Genomic DNA, 20,235 nt, shown 5'->3' with positions numbered 1-20,235 from the left:
CTTTCATATGAAGAAAGACTGGATGAACTAGGCTTGTACTCGTTGGAATTTAGAAGATTGAGGGGGGATCTGATTGAAACGTATAAAATCCTAAAGGGATTGGACAGACTAGATGCAGGAAGATTGTTCCTGATGTTGGGGAAGTCCAGAACGAGGGGTCACAGTTTGAGGATAAAGGGGAAGCCTTTTAGGACTGAGATTAGGAAAAACTTCTTCACACAGAGAGTGGTGAACCTGTGGAATTCTCTGCCACAGGAAACAGTTGAGGCCAGTTCATTGGCTATATTTAAGAGGGAGTTAGATATGGCCCTTGTGGCTACGGGCATCAGGGGGTATGGAGGGAAGGCTGGTGCAGGGTTCTGAGTTGGATGATCAGCCATGATCATAATAAATCGCGATGCAGGCTCAAAGGGCCGAATGGCCTACTCTTGCACCTATTTTCTATGTTTCTATCACTACTCTCTGGCGTCTCCCATCCAGCCACTGCTGAATCCATTTTACTATTTCGACATTAATACCTAACGATTGAACCTTCCTAACTAACCTTCCGCGTGGAACCTTGTCAAAGGCCTTACTGAAGTCCATATAGATAATATCCACCGCTTTACCCTCGTCAACATTCCTAGTAACCTCTTCAGAAAATTCAATAAGATTTGTTAAACATGACCTTCCACGCACAAATCCATGTTGACTGTTCCTAATCAGACTCTGTCTATCCAGATGATTATATATACACCATCTCTAAGAATACTTTCCATCAATTTACTCATCACCGACGTCAAACTCACAGGCCGATAATAGCTAGGTTTACTCTTAGAACCCTTTTTAAACAATGGAACAACATGAGCAATGCGCCAATCCTCTGGCACTATCCCCGTTTTTAATGACATTTGAAATATTTCTGTCAGAGCCCCTGCTAATTCTACACTAACTTCCCTCAAGGTCCTAGGGAATATCCTGTCAGGACCCGGAGACTTAACCACTTTTATATTCCTTAAAAGCGCCAGTACTTCCTCTTCTTTAATCATCATAGTTTCCATAACTTCCCTACCTTACCTAACACAATTCAATATCCTTCTCCTTAGTGAATACCGAAGAAAAGAAATTGTTCAAAATCTCCCCTAATTCTTTTGGTTCCACACATAGCTGTCCACTCTGATTCTGTAAGGGACCAATTTTATCCCTCACTAGCCTTTTGCTATTAATAAAACTGTAGAAACCCTGTGAATTTATTTTCACTTTACTTGCCAAAGCAACTTTGTATCTTCTTTTAGCTTTTCTCATTTATTTCTTAAGATTCTTTTTACATTCTTTATAGTCCTCGAGCACCTCATTTACTCCATGCTCTCTATATTGATTGTAGATATCTCTCTTTTTCCGAACCAAGTTTCCAATATCCCTTGAAAACCATGGCTCTCTCAAACTTTTAACCTTTCCTTTCAACCTAACAGGAACATAAAGATTCTGTACCATCAAAATTTCATCTTTAAATGACCTCTATTTCTCTATTACATCCTTCCCATAAAACAATTCGTCCCAATCCACTCCTTCTAAATCCTTTCGCATCTCCTCAAAGTTAGCCTTTCTCCAATCAAAAATCTCAACCCTGGGTCCAGACTTATCCTTCTCCATAATTATAATGAAACTAATGGTATTGTGATCACTGGACCCGAAGTGCTTCCCAAAACGTACCTCCGTCACCTGACCTATCTCATTCCCTAACAGGAGATCCAACACTGCCCCTTCTCTAGTTGGTACCTCTATGTATTGCTGCAAAAAACTATCCTGCACACATTTTACAAACTCCAAACCATCCAGCCCTTTTACAGTATGGGCTTCCCAGTCAATGTGTGGAAGATTAAAATCTCCCACAATCACAACCTTGTGCTTACTACAAATATCTGCTATCTCCTTACAAATTTGCTCCTCCACTTCTCACTCCCCATTAGGTGGTCTATAATACACCCCTATAAGTATTATTACACCATGCCCATTCCTCAATTCCACCCAAATAGCCTCCCTAGACAAGCCCTCTAATCTATCCTGCCAGAGCACTGCTGTAATATTTTCTCTGACAAGCAATGCAACACCTCCCCCTAGTGTCCCTTCGATTCTATCACACCTGAAGCAACGAAATCCAGGAATATTTAGTTGCTAATCACACCCCTCCTGCAACCATGTTTCACTAATAGATACCATATCATACTTCCAGGTATTAATCCATGCTTTCAGCTCATCCACCTTTCTTATAATGCTCCTAGCATTAAAATGAATACATTTAAGAAATTTTCCACCTCTTACTCTCTGTTTATCACTAACGGTGCAAACAACTTTACTATTTTGTTTTTCTTCCTTCTCCCTTAAATCCACTGGAGCCTCTCTAGCAAACCTACCTGCAAGAATATTTGTCCCCCTCCAGTTCAGATGTAAACTGCCCCACCAGAACAGGTCCCACCTTCCCTGGAAAAATGTCCAATTATCTATAAATCTAAAGCCCTCCCTCCTGCACCATGTCTTCAGCCACGTGTTGATCTGCGCTATCTTACTATTTCTAAATCCGCCTGCATGTGGCACTGGTAGCAATCCTGAGATTGCTATCCTGGTTCCTTTACTTTGGCGCCTAGCTCCCTAAACTCACCTTTCAGGACCTCCTCACTGTTCCTACCCACATCATTGGTCCCAACATGGACCACGATATCCGGCTGCTCACTCTCCCTCTTGAGAATACTGAGAACTCGATCCGAGATATTGCGGACCTTGGCACCAGGGAGGCAACAGACCATCCGGGATTCTCAATCTCTTCCACAGAACCTCTCATCTGTCCCCCTAACTATCGAATGTCCTATCACTACTGCTCTCCTCTTTTCCCTCCTTCCCTTCAGAGCTGATGGTCCCGTCTCAGAGCCAGAGACGCAACCACTGCAACTTGTCCCTGGTAGGTCGTCCCCATCAACAGTATCCAAAATGATGTACTTATTGGTGGAACGGCCACAGGGGTGCTCTGCTCATTCTGTCTATTCCCCTTCCCTCTCCTGACAGTCACCCAGCTACCTGTTTCCTGACTTTTAGGGGTGACTATCTCCCTGTAACTCCTGTTTATTTCTGCCTCAGGAATGATCTGAAGTTCATCCAGCTCCAGCTCCCTAACTCGGTTTGTCAAGAGCTGCAGCTGGATGCACCTTTTACAGGTGTAGTCACATACTGCAAACGGAGCACTCAACTGCCCTAACTGCTGCCTCCATTACCTACTCCTAAGGTAATTAGATTTATTAAAGGACTCATATTATGCCTGTCCAAATGTTCATAAATCCTGTGTCTCAGGATCTTCTCCATCAACTTATCAACTACTGAAGTAAGACTAACTGGTCTGTAATTTCCTGGGCTATCTCTACTCCTTGTATAAAGGAACAACATCTGCAACCGTCCAATACTCCAGATCATTGCCAGAGGCTCAGCAATCTCCTCCCTCGCCTCCCACAGTAGCCAGGGGTACATCTCATCCCGTCCCGGAGACTTATCTAACTTGATGTCTTTCCAAAAGCTCCAGCTCATCCTCTTTCTTAACGTCTATATGCTCAAGCTTTTCAATCTGCTGCAAGTCATCTGTACCATCGCCAAGATCCTTTTCCATAGTGAATAATGAAGCAAAGAATACATTAAGTATCTCCTCCGGTTCCATACACACTTTTCCACTGTCACACTGGATTGGTCCTTTTCTTTCACATCTTATCCTCTTGCTCTTCACCTACCTGTAGAATGTCTTGATATTTTCTTTAATCCTGTTCGCCAAGGCCTTCTCATGGCCCCTTCTGGCTCTCCCAATTTCATTCTTAAGCTCCTTCCTGCTAGCCTTATAATCTTCTAGATCTCTATCATTACCTAGTTTTTTCTGAATCTTTCGTAGGCTTTTCTTTTCTCCTTGACGAGATTTTCAACAGCCTTTGTACACCATGGTTCCTGTACCCTACCATCCTTTCCGTCTCACTGGAACGTACCTATGCAAAATGCCAGGCAAATATCTCCTGAACATCTGCCACATTTCTGCTGTACATTTCCCTGAGAACATCTGCTCCCAATTTATGCTTCCAAGTTCCTGCCTGATAGCTTCATATTTCCCCTTACTCCAATTAAACATTTTCCTAACTTGTCTGTTCCTGTCCCCCTCCAATACTATGGTAAAGGAGATAGAATTGTGATCACCATCTCCAAAATGCTCTCCCACTGAGAGATCTGACACCTGACCAGGTTCATTTCCCAATACCAGATCAGGTACAGCTGCTCCTCTTGTCCACTTATCTACATATTGTGTCAAGAAATCTTCCTGAACACACCTAACAAACTCCACCCCATCTAAACCCCTTGCTCTAGGGAGTTGCCAATCAATACTTGGGAAATTAACATCACCCACCACAACCCTGTTATTATTACACCTTTCCAGAATCCGTCTCCCTACCTGCTCCTTGATATCCCTGTTACTATTAGGTGGTCTATAAAAAACACCCAGTAGCGTTATTGACCCCTTCCTGTTTCTAACTTCCACCCACAGAGACTCAATAGACAATCATTCCATGACTTCCTGTATTTCTGCAGCCATGACACTATCTCTGATCAGCACTGCCATGCCCTCACCTCTTTTGCCCACCCCCCCCTTTCTAAAACATCTAAAACCTGGCACTCTAAGTAACCATTCCTGCCTCTGAGCCATCCAAGTCTCTGTAATGGCCACAACATCATAGCTCAAAGTACTGATCCACGCTCTAAGCTCATCCGCTTTGTTCATGATGCTTTTTTCATTAAAGCAGACACATCTCAAACCATCGGTCTGACCGCATCCCTTCCCTATCACCTGCCTATCCTCCCTCTCGCACTGTCTACAAGCTTCCTCTATTTGTGAGCCAACCACCCCTTCCTTCCGTCTCTTCAGTTCGGTTCCCACCCCCCCCAGCGATTCTAATTTAAACTCTCTCTCCCCAACAGTCTTAGCAAAACTCCCTGCCAGGGTACTGGTCCCCCTCATATTCAAGTGCCAACTGTCCTTTTTGTACAGGTCACGCCTGCCCCAAAAGAGGTCCCAATGACCTAGAAATCTGAATACCTGCCTCCACTCCAATCCCTCAGCCACGCATTTATCCTCCACCTCACTCTATTCCTGTACCCATTATTGCGTAGCACAGGCAGTAATCAACTTTCTTCCTAACTAACCCTCTGTGGTCTGTTTTCAGGACCTTCTCCCTTTTCCTACCTATGCCGTTGGTACCAATATGTACCATGACCTCTGGCTGTTCGCTTTCCCACTTCAGGATGCGATCAGAAACATCCTGGACCCTGGCACCTGGGAGGCAAACTACCATCCGTGTTCCTTTCCTGCATCCACAGAATCGCCTGTCTGACCCCCTAACTATAGAGTCCCCTATCACTACTGCCTTCCTCTTCCTTTCCCTACCCTTCTGAGCCACAGTGCCAGAGGCGCAGCCACTGTGGCTTTCCCCCAGGGAGGCCGCCCCCTCCCCACTCCCAACAGTACTCAAGCAGGAGTACTTATTGTTAAGGGGGTCAGCCAGAGGGATACTCTCTAGTATCTGACTCTTGCCCTTCTCTCTCCTGTTACCCACTTATTTGTCTCCTGAGGCCCAATGAGGCCTATAGCTTCTCTCTTATCACCTCCTCACTTTCTCTGACCAGACGAAGGTCATCCAGCTGCATCTCCAGTTCCTTAATGCGGTCCCTAAGGAGCTGCAGCTTGACACACCTGGCACAGATGTGGCCGTCCGGGAGGCTGGGAGTCTCCCGGACACCCCACACCTGACACCTAGTACAGAACACCAGCCTCACAGACATACTTCCAGTTCTATTCTTCACAGGTAACTTACCTCGCTTCGACCCATTTATTGCCTAAGCCCTGTTGAGCCAAAGCCCTCCTACTCTGTCTCCCTATACTCTGTTGCCTGCTCTATAATGCTGTCTCCTTTTAAACTCTTCCCGTTGGTCTAACTTGCTGACATCCACATGCTTGCACAGTTGTGCCTCGATCAAACCGCTAAAGAAAAAATACTGACCTTCCAGATACAGGTTAATTTTTACTACAATCAAGTAAGCACCTTGACTGCATGGTGATCTCCATTTAACTTTTAAAACCAGTTGGCTGCACCAGTGATAATTGGGTGTGTCATATTAAAGGGGATGATTACTTGTGCAATCAATTATTTTGTGTTTTATATTTGCAATTAGATCACTTTGTAGGGATCAGTTTTCACTTTGACTCTCAAGTCTTTTTCTGATCAGTACCAAAAAAAGCCAAATTAAATCCACTGTCATTCAACACTGTACAGGTTTCCCCCGCCATCCGAAGGTAGAGCGTTCCTATGAAACGGTTCGTAAGCCGGAATGTCATAAAGTGAAGAAGCAATTACCATTTACTTATATGGGAAAAATTTGTGGGCATTCACAGACCCAAAAGTAACCTACCAAATCATGCCAAATAACACATAAAACCTAAAATAACAGTAACATATAGTAAAAGCAGGAATGATATGATAAGTACACAGCCTATATAAAGTAGAAATACTTTTCTACAATCATTGCCTCACTGTTCTCCGTAGCGAAAATCTCACGCAAGCGCTCTCAGCAGAAACACTCTCTCCAGTAACCTTTAAGCTATGAAGCTGCCAAATCATACCAAATAACGCATAAAAATACACAGCCTATATAAAGTAGAAATAATGTATGTACAGTGTAGTATCACTTACCAGAATCGGGAAGACAGCGCTGAACACACTGATGATGGTGTGTTAGGCTGAGTCGTCGGAGTTTGGGGTGGTGCAGTGGATCACAACCTCCAGGCCGCCGACCGATACCGATCCACGAAGCATGCAGGGGTACAGCGGTGGCTGGGACGCACCCGGCACATCATTAAGAAAAAAGCCGAAATAAACAAGCTAGTTAATTAGGTGCCACCCGGCAATTGCCTCTGATCTGGGCCGATAATTACGTGCCAAGCAGCACCTAATTAATTAGCTTGTTTATTTCAGCTTTTTTTTCTTAAAGATGTGCTGGATGTGTCCTGGCTACCGCTGCATTCTCCGCGGCAATGTATCGGTCCGTGGCCCGGGGGTTGGGATGGTGGGACACTGGGGTGTCATCTCATCGTCGTCTATCTCCATCAGGGCAGGCAGGTCATTTTCTTCTGTGTCTGCTGCCTCCATGTCGAAGGTCGAGGTTCGTCGTCTGCTGTGGCTGATGTGGAAGGCTTGAAAAACGACAGTATGCTTGACTGCTTAGCCTCACGTATTTTTCTATCATACAGTTCTTTGTAAGCACTCGAACTATCCTGCAAATATGCCCTAAACCTATGTACCCTTTCAAAATTAAAGTGGTACTTTTCTGCAATCATCGAAGCAAAAATCTTATGCAGTTGCTTCACATTCAGTTCCTGGACGACTTCACTTTCGGTCTGTTCGCTACTGCATTCGGTTTCAATTGTTATCCTTTCCTCTTCCAACTGCATCAGCTCTTCGTTTATCAGTTCTTGGTCATGGGATGCCAAAACCTCTTCAATATCATCTTCGTCCACTTCCACAAGCCAAGCTCAGTTTGTCCTTACTTCCTTCACCACGATCGAAACGCTTAATTATGCCTATTTTTACGCTATGTGTAACACCCTTACGAGCTCTTTTAGGCTTTTCCAATACCTTAGAAATCATCTTGCTAACGGCTGCTCACAGGCACGTGTTTAAGCAATGCCGGCTAGAATGCAGTTCCGGGGAGGAGCTTGCTGCTCGGGGCGCGCGCTGCCTTTTTTCATAACAGTGAAAACACCTTCTGTTAGTGAAAACAGGTAACTAATGTAGGTTTTTCGTAAGAGCGAGGTTTCGTAAAGCGAACGTTCGAAAAGCGGGGGACACCTGTAAAACAATAAAACATGAAAACTTCTGGGGTGGGGGGAGGTGATGAATATTTTTTATGGGCACTGTATACAAGCAAAACATTGGGTGAAGAGTGTTCTCAGTATCCCTGCATGGAAAGTATGACACTTGCTTTCGCAGACAATAATTTGGAACAGTACTGCTTATAGTCACTGAAGAAGGATTTTCAGAATCGACTCAAGGATTTGAAACAATATAGAAATTCTGAATTGGGCAGATAACCTATTTCTTTGCAAGGTGAAGCTTGCAAAAATAAATTATTGGAATTCAGAATGATAAAGAAGCAAAAAATGCTTCTCAAAAATATTGGCTTTTGTGGTATTTGGCTACCATGACATACAAAATTTCCTGGTCTTTGGAGAAGAGCCAAATTGCTCATCATTGTATTTCCATCCTACTACCTTGTTGAAAGAAGTTTTAGTGCAGTGAACCACAAACTCACAAAAACCGCTTAGACATTTTTTACACGTGGAGATGCAGAGCTTTTGCTGTCAAAACTTGAACCAGATATTTCAACTCTTACTAAAAGCCATCAAGCTCAAATATCACTTTGATATTGAAGCTGCTGTAAAGTGCGCAGGTACTGTGTAAGTTCGGTTTAAAGACAAGTAAAAATTTAAAGCAGAATAATTTTTCTCATGTTAGCATACGGTAGATACTGTGCCTAAGAGGGGTGCTGGCAAGGTTGAAGATCCTTTAGGAGCAAGTTGGCAAATATGAAACTGGTTTGGGTGTGGGGGGGGGGGGGGGAGGGGAGTGTTGGGCTAAAAGAAAAGGTTGGGAAACACTGGTCTAGGACAAGAGACACACCCTCAGGATAGAGGGACATCTAATTAAAACAGAGATGAGATGGAATTTCTTTAGTCAGAGAGTAGTGAATCTGTGAATTTATTGTCACAGATGGTTGTGGAAATCAAGTCATCGGGCATATTTAAAGCAGAAGCTGATAAGTTTTTGATTAGCCTGGATGTCAAAGGTTATGGGGAGAAGGCTAGATAATGGGATTGAGAGACATAATAATTGGCCATGATGGAATGGCGGAGCAGACTTGATGGACTGAACGGCCTAATTCTACTCCTATGTCTTATGTTCCATTACATCCACATCCGATAGAATGGAAAGTCTGTGCAGTCCTCGGTGTGCAGGACTAATGGAGTTGTACTATACTGTACCAACACACATTAATGATACTTAACGTGATCTCATTGTTGGTGATCTGCCAGGTATACCGGTGGTTGTGAGTCTGATGTTGAGTGACTGAGAGCACTGATTGCTTTTCAGCATCTCAGTACCGTTTCTCCCACCCCCATTCTGCTCCAATGTCTTATGTTCTTATGGTGTTAAACCTGAGCAAAATTAAGAGACAAAATGAAATCAACCTACAGCATCATTAAGAACCTCACTGTTAGTCGGAAGGATGTGATCTATGCGAATATGAGGCAGAACTGGAGACAAAATCTCTTTTAGTTCTTCTATGTCCAGATCACGTCGTTTTACACCTCTTTTGTTGACACTGTGTGCAGTTCCACTCAGTAGGTTCGGCTCTGAAACAAAACACAAACTAATACAAAATCATGCAACATTATGCTCTTGGATGAGCAGAGTGAGAAAGCCTTACATTTACATAACTGTTTCTTTTATATCAGAGTAAAGATGTCCTGAGACACATTCAGGCAGCATTGTCAGGTATCAAGTCAATAAAGGAAGCTTTAAGACAAGTGACCAAAAGCCCTTTCAAAGAGATTGGTTTTTAAGATTCAAGGTTGTTTAATGTCACCTCCAGCACACAAGTGTAAAGGAGAACAAAATACTTGTTACCCCAGATCAGATGCAGCACAAAAAAGACAATAAGGTAAAGAATACAATAAAAAAACACAATAAATATAAATACATAAGATAGCTTATATAAACAGATTGATTGTATGTCCATAAAGTGATGCTAGGGAGAGGAGCATCTATATGTAAGTGGACTGACACTAAACGACACAGTAATGGTGGAGGGGTGGGTTAATGGGTAGAGGTGTTGATCAGCCTTACTGCTCGGGGAAAGGAACTGTTTTCGCGTCTGGTGGTCCTGGTGTGGATGCTACGTAACCCCCTCTCTGTTGGCAGTGGGACTGACAGTAATGAGTAGGATGGGTGGGGTGCTTCCTTATGTTATTGTACCTTTCTGTATACATGCCTTTGATGATGAATAGGCTGGTGCCAGTGATGTGCTGGGCAGTGTTAACTACCTGCTGTAGAGTCCTGATTGGTGGAGTGACTAAGGCTATTGTCATACTGATGAGCCAAGATAGATACATGAACGTCGATTTCTCGAGCTTCTAGTAATGGCCTTCTCCGTTTCCCATCCCCGCTTTCCCTCTCATCTTATCCCTTTGCCTGCCCATCACCTCCCTCTGGTGCTCCTCCCCCCCACCCCCCCTTTCTTCCATGGCATTCTGTCCTCTCCTATCAGACAGCCCTTCTCCAGCCCTGTACCTCTTTCAGCAATCAACTTCCCAGCTCTTTACTTCATCCCTCCCCCTCCCGGTTTCACCTGTCACCTGTTCCTCCGTCCCCTCCCCCAACCTTTTAACTCTGCTCATCTTTGTCTCTCCAGTCCTGCCAAAGGGTCTCGGCCCGAAACGCTGACTGTACTCTTTTCCATAGATGCTGCCTGGCCTGCTGAGTTCCTCTAGCATTGTGTGTGTGCATTGCCAGGCTCACCATATTATTCTTTTCTCTCTTCTTTATTCTTAGCCACTGGACCTCAACTTCTTCCTATTGCTAATTCTCTTTGTTCTATTAACACTTAATAAAACGATTGTGAAGCAACGAGTTCTGTGCCTCTTCACTTCTGAAAGAAGCTTGGATCAAAAGCATCAGAATCCAACAATTGTCATTCAGTAAGTTTACGGATGACCTTGTACCATGCTGCCACCTTTCCGCACGAACATCACAACCTTACTGCAAGTAAAACCGCCTGCTCCTTCACTGGTCTGTGAGCATACTGATTTAGAAAACCATCTCCAAATGCTCATACTCTGCACTACTGCTAGTTGTGTGCTCAATAAGTTCAGTGTGGTAGCTTCAATCCAAATTATACAAATTACAAATGTGCTGATTAAAAATAAACTCCATAAAAAATTCTTATAGGATTTGTCAGGTCTGTATAAGTGCATCAAGGATGTGAGATTCATATTAGGAAAATTCTTATATAAATACCATCTCAAAACAAGAGCTACATGTTGGTAGAGATGAAAATTTGCATCAAAAGGTATTGTAGAATGTTGTGAATAAAACATGCAAGATTCGTTTTATGTGCTTAACAAAAGCTGTAGCTCTTTACTTACATTACAAACTAAAAGCATGTCAGACACCACCTCTTAAAGTGAACACAACAACTCAATGGTGGTGTTTGTGAATTATATAGAACAGTTTCTATTATGAACAATGTGTCATCTGTCAATCATTACCCTACAGTATGACATAAAACAGCAACATTCATTTTCAATTCGGTTACTTCAGGAGGTCTGTTGTAACCTGTGTTGAACCAGAGACCACAATTTAAAAAGTAATGTAAAATTTAACTAGGAATTCCTCACCTCTCTCTGCCATCTGTTTAATGAGCTGATGTTCTCCCCACTTGTTCATGTATTTCAGGATATCTTGCTCACTAGCCTTAAATAAATAAATGCCTTAAATAAATAAATTGTTAATTTATTTAGCGAAGGGTAAAAAAAAATGAAAATGAAATTGATATTGTTTTGAAGATTTAAACTATATCCACTATTGTTTAAGTTAACCCTTTCCTTCCCATCTAAAGCATGCATTAACAAAAAAAAAAAGAATCAATTAATATTACCATTTCCTTCACCCCAATTACCTTGTTCAGAATCTCAGTCCTGGATTTTTGCTTGCTGGATGCATAATCAGACAATATGTTTACTTTGGACATTTATATAATCGTCTGTTTCTATGGATTATGAAGCACAAATATAAACCAATTTGTGCACAAACTGCATAAAAAAGAATGGTATTTACACTGACCACACACATTCAATGAGCTTAAGTTCTACTTTCTCCTCCAAGGATGGACAATTTTTTAAAAATAAAATAGGAAACTAGAGAACAAATAAGATAGTTAGCCAGCACCACCTTGGCAAGAAAATGAATCTCTGGGTGGAATATGGTGATATATATGTAATTTGATAATAAATTTACATTGAACTTTGAGCTATATGTTATATTTCAACTCCTGACCCAAAAATTTGTCAGAGAATGTAAAGACAAACTATCAGAATTAATTCTTAAACATGAGAAATTCTGCAGATGTTGGAAATCCAGAGCAACCCACACAAAATGCTGGATGAACTCAGGTCAGGCATCATCTGAAATGAATAAACACTCAATGTGTTGGGCCGAGGCCCTGCATCAGGACTCAATTCATTAATTGAAACAAATTCTTTCTCTGCCGTGTTCCAATCTAGAATCCTTCCCCACTAAAAAGTATCTGCTTATGATTTTACAGTCTGAATGAATCCTTCCATAAAGAACCATTCCAAACAAGCTTGTGTTAATCTCATGAAACTGCACATATATTAAAAAAATAAGGATTCTAATGTTTGATATTGAAATTTTCAGGAAGCATATTCAAATTTCTTTGAGCACAGGTGAGCACATTCTACAGACATCCTAATAAAGGGTCTCAGCCCAAAACATCGACTGTTTATTCATTTCGATAGATGCTATCTGACCTGCTGAGTTCTTCCAGCATTTTGCGTGCAAGTTGCTCAAATTTCTTTGAAATAATTCACCATTTAAGCTACTTAAGCAATTTTTCACTTAAAATATTACAAGTGCTTTGAATATCACCTGCACTTGAAGACATCTTCCCTCTGTTAAATGTGGGACAATGATAAGTAGAGGTATTCCTGAAAATATCATTAATTTATTAACGTTTGCTCAAGATGAGATGCATCAATTCTAGCAAGCAAAGTTCAGCTCCACATTTGACAGAGACATGGGATCTGACTGTTTAATTCTTAGATTAAACTGTTCAATTGTAATTTTCTTTGCCGTTTAACAATTAATTATCTGTTTGTCTTTTATGCAAGTTTAATCTGCCTCTAGTGGCGATACAAAGTATAATTCCAGAAAGCTCTGGAAACATTTTTCTGCATTAAGATAATAAGTGCTTTCTCACTGGTTAACTTGGTACTGCAGTATTTGAATGAGTACTTTCTAATTAGTTGTCCCTCATCTACAGATGTTGGGCAAGTGGCCAAGTGGTTAAGGTGTTCGTCTAGTGATCTCTAGTGTCTGTGCAAGGAGTGGCGCCCCACACAGACTTCCAATCTGCGCCTTGTAAGGCATGAAAATGCCCGACGCAGGCCTCTCATGGTCTGAGTCAACGTTCCCTCCTTTCCCTCCCTATCTACAGATGTGAATGGAATTTTTCTTATCACAGCAGTATAAAAATAGCTGTTTTTTACTTGGTGCCATCTGTCTGTTTCAATTTCTCTTTGTTCTATCAACTCTTAATAAAACAAACATGAAGCAACAGGTTATGTGCCTCTTTCCTGGCTGCTAAAAGAACCTTGGATCAAAACATCAAGAACTAAATTTTCTACTTTCTATACCACCATTTCTATACCCAAAGTTGTAAATTTATTTTCAGATTTCATGAATTTGTTACAATTTTTCTACTCCATTAGCTCTGTACAACTAACTTTGCTGAATTATGACTCCACTGAAAAACCAGATTATCTTAGCTTGTGTCAAAATACAGTAAATGAAAACTAATACCTGCAAATAGTCTGACTGAAGTACAGCAGACAAATAGTCCATGCTGAGCTCAAAGAACACATCAGAGATCATGACTGAAGTGAATTCCTCACACAGAAAATTAATTGCCTGTCGGTAAACCCACTTAGAGCCGTAAGGCTGCGAACTCCAGCTCAGAATGGAAATCAGCGTGTCGAGGGAGATGCTCTCCGCCACAATATCTTCACATCCTGCAAATATTTATGTTTTCATATGTATTTAGAGCTACACAGACCACCAGACTCAAAAACAGTTACTTTCCCCAAGTAGTAACCTCACCCATTAACCCACCCCTCCACACCCCCAACCACCACCACTCTATCATCTCCTGTCAGAGGCACCTTATGTCATCACTCCTGCGCCCAGCGTCACTTTATGAGCATACAATTAACCCATGTACAGTACTGTGCAAAGGTCCTGGACACATATATGACTATAACTAGAGTGTCCAAGGCTTTTGCACAGTATTGTAGAAATTTTATGTATTGCACTGTACTGTTGCAGACAAAAAAAATCGTGATTTATGTGAGTGATGATAAACCTGATTCCGATATGGGTCTCTGTTGTGGACTGAGAGTGGGAAGGGGGCAGGAATCAGGATTAGGTTTAATACCACCGGCAAATGTCATGATATTTGTTAACCTAGTGACAACAGTACAATGCAGTACATGATAAATAAGTAAACTGAAGCCAGTATATACAGTATATGTATATTAAACAGTTAAATTAAGAATAGTAGTGCAAAAACAGAAATAATAAAAGTGAGGTAGTGTCCAAGGGTTCAATGTCCATTCAGAAATCAGATGGCAGAGGGGAAGAAGCTGTTCCTGAATCACTGAGTGCGTGCCTTCAGGCTTCTATACCTCCTACCTAATGGTAACAGTGAGAAGAGGGCATGCCCTGGGTGGTGGGGGTCCGTAATGATGGATGTCGCCTTTCTGAGGCACTGCTCCTTGAAGATGTCTTGGATACTATGGAGGCTAGTACCCATGATGGGAGCTGACTAATTTTACAACTCTCTGTAGCTTCTTTCGATCTTGTACAGCAACAACCACTCCCCTCCCCATACCAGATGGTGATGCAGCCAGTAAGAATGCTCTACAGAGTACATCTGTAGAAGTTTGAGTGTTTTAGATAACAAACTAAGTCTCCTCAAACTCCTGATGAAATATAGCTGTTGTCTTGCTTTCTGCATCGATGTGTTGGGACCAGGTTAAATCCTCAGAGATCTTGACCCCAGGAACTTGAAACGGTAAACTCTCTCCACATCTGATCCCTCTATGAGGATTGGCATGTGCTCCTTCGCCTTACCTTTCCTGAAGTTCACAATCACCTCTTTCTTCTTACTGGCACTGAGTGTAAGGTTGTTCCTATGACCCCCAGCTAGTTGGTATACCTTGCTCCTGCACGCCCTCTCATCTCCATCTGAGATTCTACCAGCAATGGTTGTATCAACAGCAAATTTATAGATGGTATTTGAGCTATGTCTAGCCACACAGTTATGTGTATATAGAGAGTAGAGCAGTGGCTAAGCACACTCCCGAGATGTACCAGTGTTGATCGTCAGTGAGGAGGAGATATCATTACCAATCTACACAGATTGTGGTCTTCTGGTCATGAAGCCGAGGATCCAATTGCAGAGGGAAGTACAGAGGTCCAGGTTCTGTAGCTTTTCAATCAAGACTGTAGGAATGATGGTGTTTAACACTGAGCTATAGTCAACAAATAGCATTCTGACATACACACAAGAAATGCTGGAGGAACTCAGCAGGCCAGGCAGCACCTATGGAAAAAATTACAGTCAACATTTTGGGCCGAAACCCTTCTCCAGTATGCTGAAGGGTTTTGGCCCGAAACATCGACTGTACCTATTTTCCCCATAGATGCTGCCTGGCCTGCTGAGTTACTCCAGCATTTTGTGTGTGTTGCTCATATTTCCAGCATCTGCAGATTTTTTCTTGTTTGTGAGCATTCTAACATAAGTGTTAGTATTGTCCAGATGGTCTAAGGCCGTGAGAAGAGCTATTGAGATCGCATCTGCTGTAGACCTATTGTGTCGATAGCAGACTGAAGTGGGTCCAGGTCCTTGCTGAGGCAGGGATTCATTCGAGCCATGACCAACCTCTCAAAGCATTTCATCACTGCAACTGTGAGTGTTACTGAATGACAGTTTGTTAAGGAAGCTCACAATGCTCTTCTTGAGCACTGGTGTAGTGGTTGCCCTTTTGAAGCAGGTACGAAATTCCAACTGTAGCAGTGAGAGATTGAAAATGTCTTTGAGTACACCTGACAGCTGGTTAGCACAAGTTTTCAGATTGTTACCAGGTACTCCATCAGGGCCAGCCATCTTGCGAGGGTTCACCCTCCTAAAAGAAAGCCTGATATCGGCCTCAGAGACAGAGCTTTTTGTTTTGGAAATGTATAGCAAGTCTTTGTAGGCACATACTCATCCACACAGGTTTTAATGAAGTCAGTAACAACTGCGGCCTACTCAGACTCGAAGATGAATCTCTGAATACAGTCCAGATCAGTGATTCAAAGCAGTCCTGTAAGTGCTCCTGTGCTTCCCTTGTCCATTATCTTCTTGGTCCTCACTACTGGTGCTGCAGTCTTCAGTCTCTGCCTATACTCAGGGCGTAGAAATACAGCCAGATGATCAAACTTTCCAAAGTGTGGGTGTGGAATAGCACGGTAAGTGCACTTGATGGTGGTGTAACAGTGCTCCAATGTGTTGTTTCCTCTGTTACTACATGATGATAATTTATTTAGTGACTTTTTCAAGCTAGCCTGGTTAAAATTCCCCAAAATAGTGGGGACGACATCAGGGTGTGCTGTTTGATGCCTGTTGATCACATCGCTCAAATAGTCTACAGCCCAAGGGGCTCATAGTTTGGGAAACATGACTGGGAAGAGGGAAAGGAAGAGGAGAAGGAGCGGGAAGCACCAGAGAGGCATCTTGTAATGATCAATAAACCAATTGTTTGGAATCAAATGACCTTGTCTGATGTCTCAGGGCTGGGTGTGTCTACACATGCATCACCCCTGCCCATGCCAATCCTCCTCTGACACCTTTCCCACACCCGTTCTGTGGCGCTCCACCCTTGCCATTCGCAACATCTTTTGCTCATGCCAGATTTACAAACTTGCTCTCTGCTCCACATTGACAAATACATTACTGTGCAAAAGGTTTGGCATCCAAGCTTTATGTGCCTATGACCTTTGCACAGTACTGTATATATAATTCTTATATATTCACTGAGTTTTTTTTTTATTGTGTTCTTTATCTTACTGTGTTTCTTTGTCCTGCAGTACATTCTGAATAACCTTCCTTTCTCCTATGGTCCACTCTCCTCTCTCATCAGATTCTTTCTTCTCCAGTCCTTTCCCACCCACCTGGCTTCACCTATCACTTTCCAGCTAGCCTCCTTCCCTTTTGTCCACCTTTTTATTTTGGCATCTTCCCCCTTTCCTTCTCAGCCCGAAACGTCAACTGCTTACTTTTTCCCCATGGATGCTGTCTGACCTGCTGAGTTCCTCCAGCATTGTGTGTGTGTGTTGATTCGGAGTAACAATCATTTTGTTCTCCTTTACGTTTGTGTACTAGAAATAACATTAAACAATGAATCTACAAAACTATTTTTTGATAAAAGCCATGGCTATCGAAGATCATGATCAGCTATTCATAAACACTATGCACCAGGGATCATTTGGATGTGGAAGAGCTATTTATTCTTCTGCTCTTTCCCATAGCCATGTCCTGGTAGTTCCATCAAAAGTTTGTCCAAATCTCCAAACTGCTGCTGAATCTGCTTCCAATACCCTTTCTGGCAGAACATTCTTGATTTTGAAAGACATTAAGTCTCTATTCTCCACCTGTCATTCCCTCTGCGACTGAAAATGCTTTTTATTGAGATAAACTACACTGATGCTGAACATCTGCATATCTCTCAGCTTTGTTCTGACTAGAATAACCATTCTTCTGTCAGTTTTCTTGATCATACCATATTAAATTTGCACCACAAAACACAGGAGCAGAATTAGGCTATTCAGCCCATCAAATCTGCTCCACCTTTCCATCATGTTTGATTTATTAACCCTCTCAACCCCATTCTTCTGCCTTTGCCCTGTAACCTTTGATACTCTGGCCTATCAACCTCTGCTTTAAACATACTCAATGACTTGGCCTCCACAGCCATCTGTAGCAATGAGTTCCACAGATTCCCCACTGTTGGGCTACAGAAATTCATCCTCATCTCTGTTCCCAAGGAACATCCTTCTATTCTGAGGCTGCGCCCTCTGGTCCTAGACACCCCAGCTGCAGGAAACATCCTCTCCATGTCTACTATCCAGGCTTTTCAATATACCACAGGTTTTAGTTACTATAAAGTACATGTTAAGTACATTAAAGTCTTCAACAGTGCAGAGAAAATTTCACATGGAATGATTGATCAAGAAAATTCAAGGTGGATCACAGCACTCCAAAGGCCTACACATTGATCAAAGATACAAATAGCTCCACATTCTACAACTCTCAAATTTCTACAGAAGTACCGTGAAAAACATTCTAACTGGTTGTGTCAACGTCTGGTATGGAGGGGCCACTGCACAGGATCCCAATATACTGAAGAAAGTTACAAACTCCGCCAGCTTCATCATAAGTAGTAGCTCCCCCAGCATCCAGGACATCTTCAAAAGGTGATGCCTCAAAATGCCAGCACCCGTTATGAAAGACACCCTCCCCCCACCACCCAGGACATGCCCTCTTTGATACCATCACAGCGGAGATACAGGAGCCTGAAGACACACACTTAATAGTTTAGAAACAGCTTCTTCCCCTCCACCATCAGATTTCTAAACGGATAATGAACCCATGAACATTGCCTCAGTATTTTTCCCCTCTCTTTTTGTACTACTTGTTTAATTTTCTTTTTTTTAAATGTGTATATACTCCTTATTGTGATTGATAGTATTATGTATTGCAATACACCTCATTTCACAGCATATTAAACCTGATTCTGATTCACGATATACTCCATGTGATATACTCACAGTGGATTAAAGTGGACAAATCAAAGCGCTTGTGACTGCCTATAAAAGTATTGATCAGTCTACCAAAATAAAGTAACAGCTCGCCCACTCACTACCATGGTGAAATTTTACTAGATTTAATATTTCACACTTCTAATGTCAGCCTCAGATTAACAAATGAAAGATAGATATTGTCAGAGAAGTACACAGCAACTAGATTTATCATTATGAACAGCTTTAAGTTCCTCGGCATCCACATCACCGAGGGCCTCACAGGGTCTGTACACACCAGGTGTATGGTGAAAAAAGCACAACAGCACCTCTTTCACCTCAGACAGTTGTGGAAATTTAGTATGGGCCCCCAAATCCCAAGAACTCTCTACAAGGGCACAATTGAGAGCTTCCTGACTGGCTGCATCACTGCCTGGTATGGGAACTGTACCTCCCTCAATTGCAGGACTCTGCAGAGAGTGGTGCGGATAGCCCAGCGCATCTGTATTGAATTGAGTTGACTTTATTTCTTACATCCTTCGCATACATGAGACGTAAAAATCTTTGTTACGTCTCCATCTAAATGTGCCATGTGCAATCATAGTAATTTATAGTAAATAGAACAGTCAATGTAATATAGAGTACACTCAAATTAATGCGAGTTCATCAGTCTGATGGTCTGGTGGAAGAAGCCTGTTAGTCCTGGCTTTTATGCTGCAGTACCGTTTCCCAGATGGTAGCCGCAGGAATAGATTGTGTTTGGGGTGACTGGGGTCCCCAATGACCCTACGGGCCCTTTTTACACACCTGTCCTTGTTGCTTTGGGGCAGCGGTATAGTGCAAAGAAATAATTATAAATTTAAAAATAAATAGAGCAAAGAAAGTAATATTCAGTCATGTTCATGGACTATCTAATGGAGGAAGGGAAAAAGCTGAGTGTCTTCAGGTTCCTGCACCTCCTCCCTGATGACTGTACAAGAAGAGGCCATGTCCTTCGTGATAGATGCTGTCTTGAGGTTATTTTCTAGACAGGGAGACGATTCAAAAATCAGAGGTACAAAGGGACTTAGGAGTCCTTATGCAGGATTCCCCGAAGGTTAACTTGCAGGCTGAGTCTGTAGTGAGGAAGGCAAGTGCAATGTTAACATTCATTTTGAGAGAATGGGAAGATAAGAGCAAGGATATAATGCTGAGGCTTTATAAGGCACTGGTCAGACCACACTTGGAGTATTTAAGTAGTTTTGGCCCCTTATCAAAGAAAAGATATGCTGGCTTTGGAAGGTGTCCAGGGGAGGTTCATAAGAATGATTCTGGAATGAAAGGGTTAGCTTATGAGGAACATTTGATGGCTTTGGGCACATACTCATTGGAGTTTAGAAGAATAAGCGGGAGACGTCATTGAAACCTATTGAATCAAGTAAAGTTACTTTTTATTGTCATTTCGACCATAACTGCTGGTACAGTACACAGTAAAAACAAGAATGTT

General features: G+C 42.3%; 1 protein-coding gene across 6 annotated transcripts in view; it reads right to left on the bottom strand.

Moving 5' to 3' along the window:
* The window catches only part of btbd7 (BTB (POZ) domain containing 7), a 107,532-nt gene that overhangs the window by 31,077 nt on the left and 56,220 nt on the right, over window positions 1–20,235 (bottom strand). For 4 of the 6 annotated variants that reach the window (XM_072274711.1, XM_072274705.1, XM_072274695.1 and 1 more), the window contains 3 exons: window positions 13,713–13,921; window positions 11,510–11,585; window positions 9,306–9,466 (listed from right to left, as the gene is read on the bottom strand). In XM_072274711.1, coding sequence (XP_072130812.1) covers window positions 9,306–9,466; window positions 11,510–11,585; window positions 13,713–13,921 — 446 coding nt within the window. Of the gene's footprint in view, window positions 1–7,063; window positions 7,902–9,305; window positions 9,467–11,509; window positions 11,586–11,790; window positions 11,881–13,712; window positions 13,922–20,235 lie in introns of those variants that run through there. The other 2 variants (XM_072274720.1, XR_011888128.1) reach the window with 2 other exon arrangements.

The sequence above is a fragment of the Mobula birostris genome, chromosome 1 (genome assembly GCF_030028105.1).
Source record: "Mobula birostris isolate sMobBir1 chromosome 1, sMobBir1.hap1, whole genome shotgun sequence".
NCBI classification, from domain to species: domain Eukaryota; kingdom Metazoa; phylum Chordata; class Chondrichthyes; order Myliobatiformes; family Myliobatidae; genus Mobula; species Mobula birostris.
The sequence above is the reverse complement of the archived record's forward strand: the minus strand, read 5'-3'. Positions and strand labels throughout refer to the sequence as shown.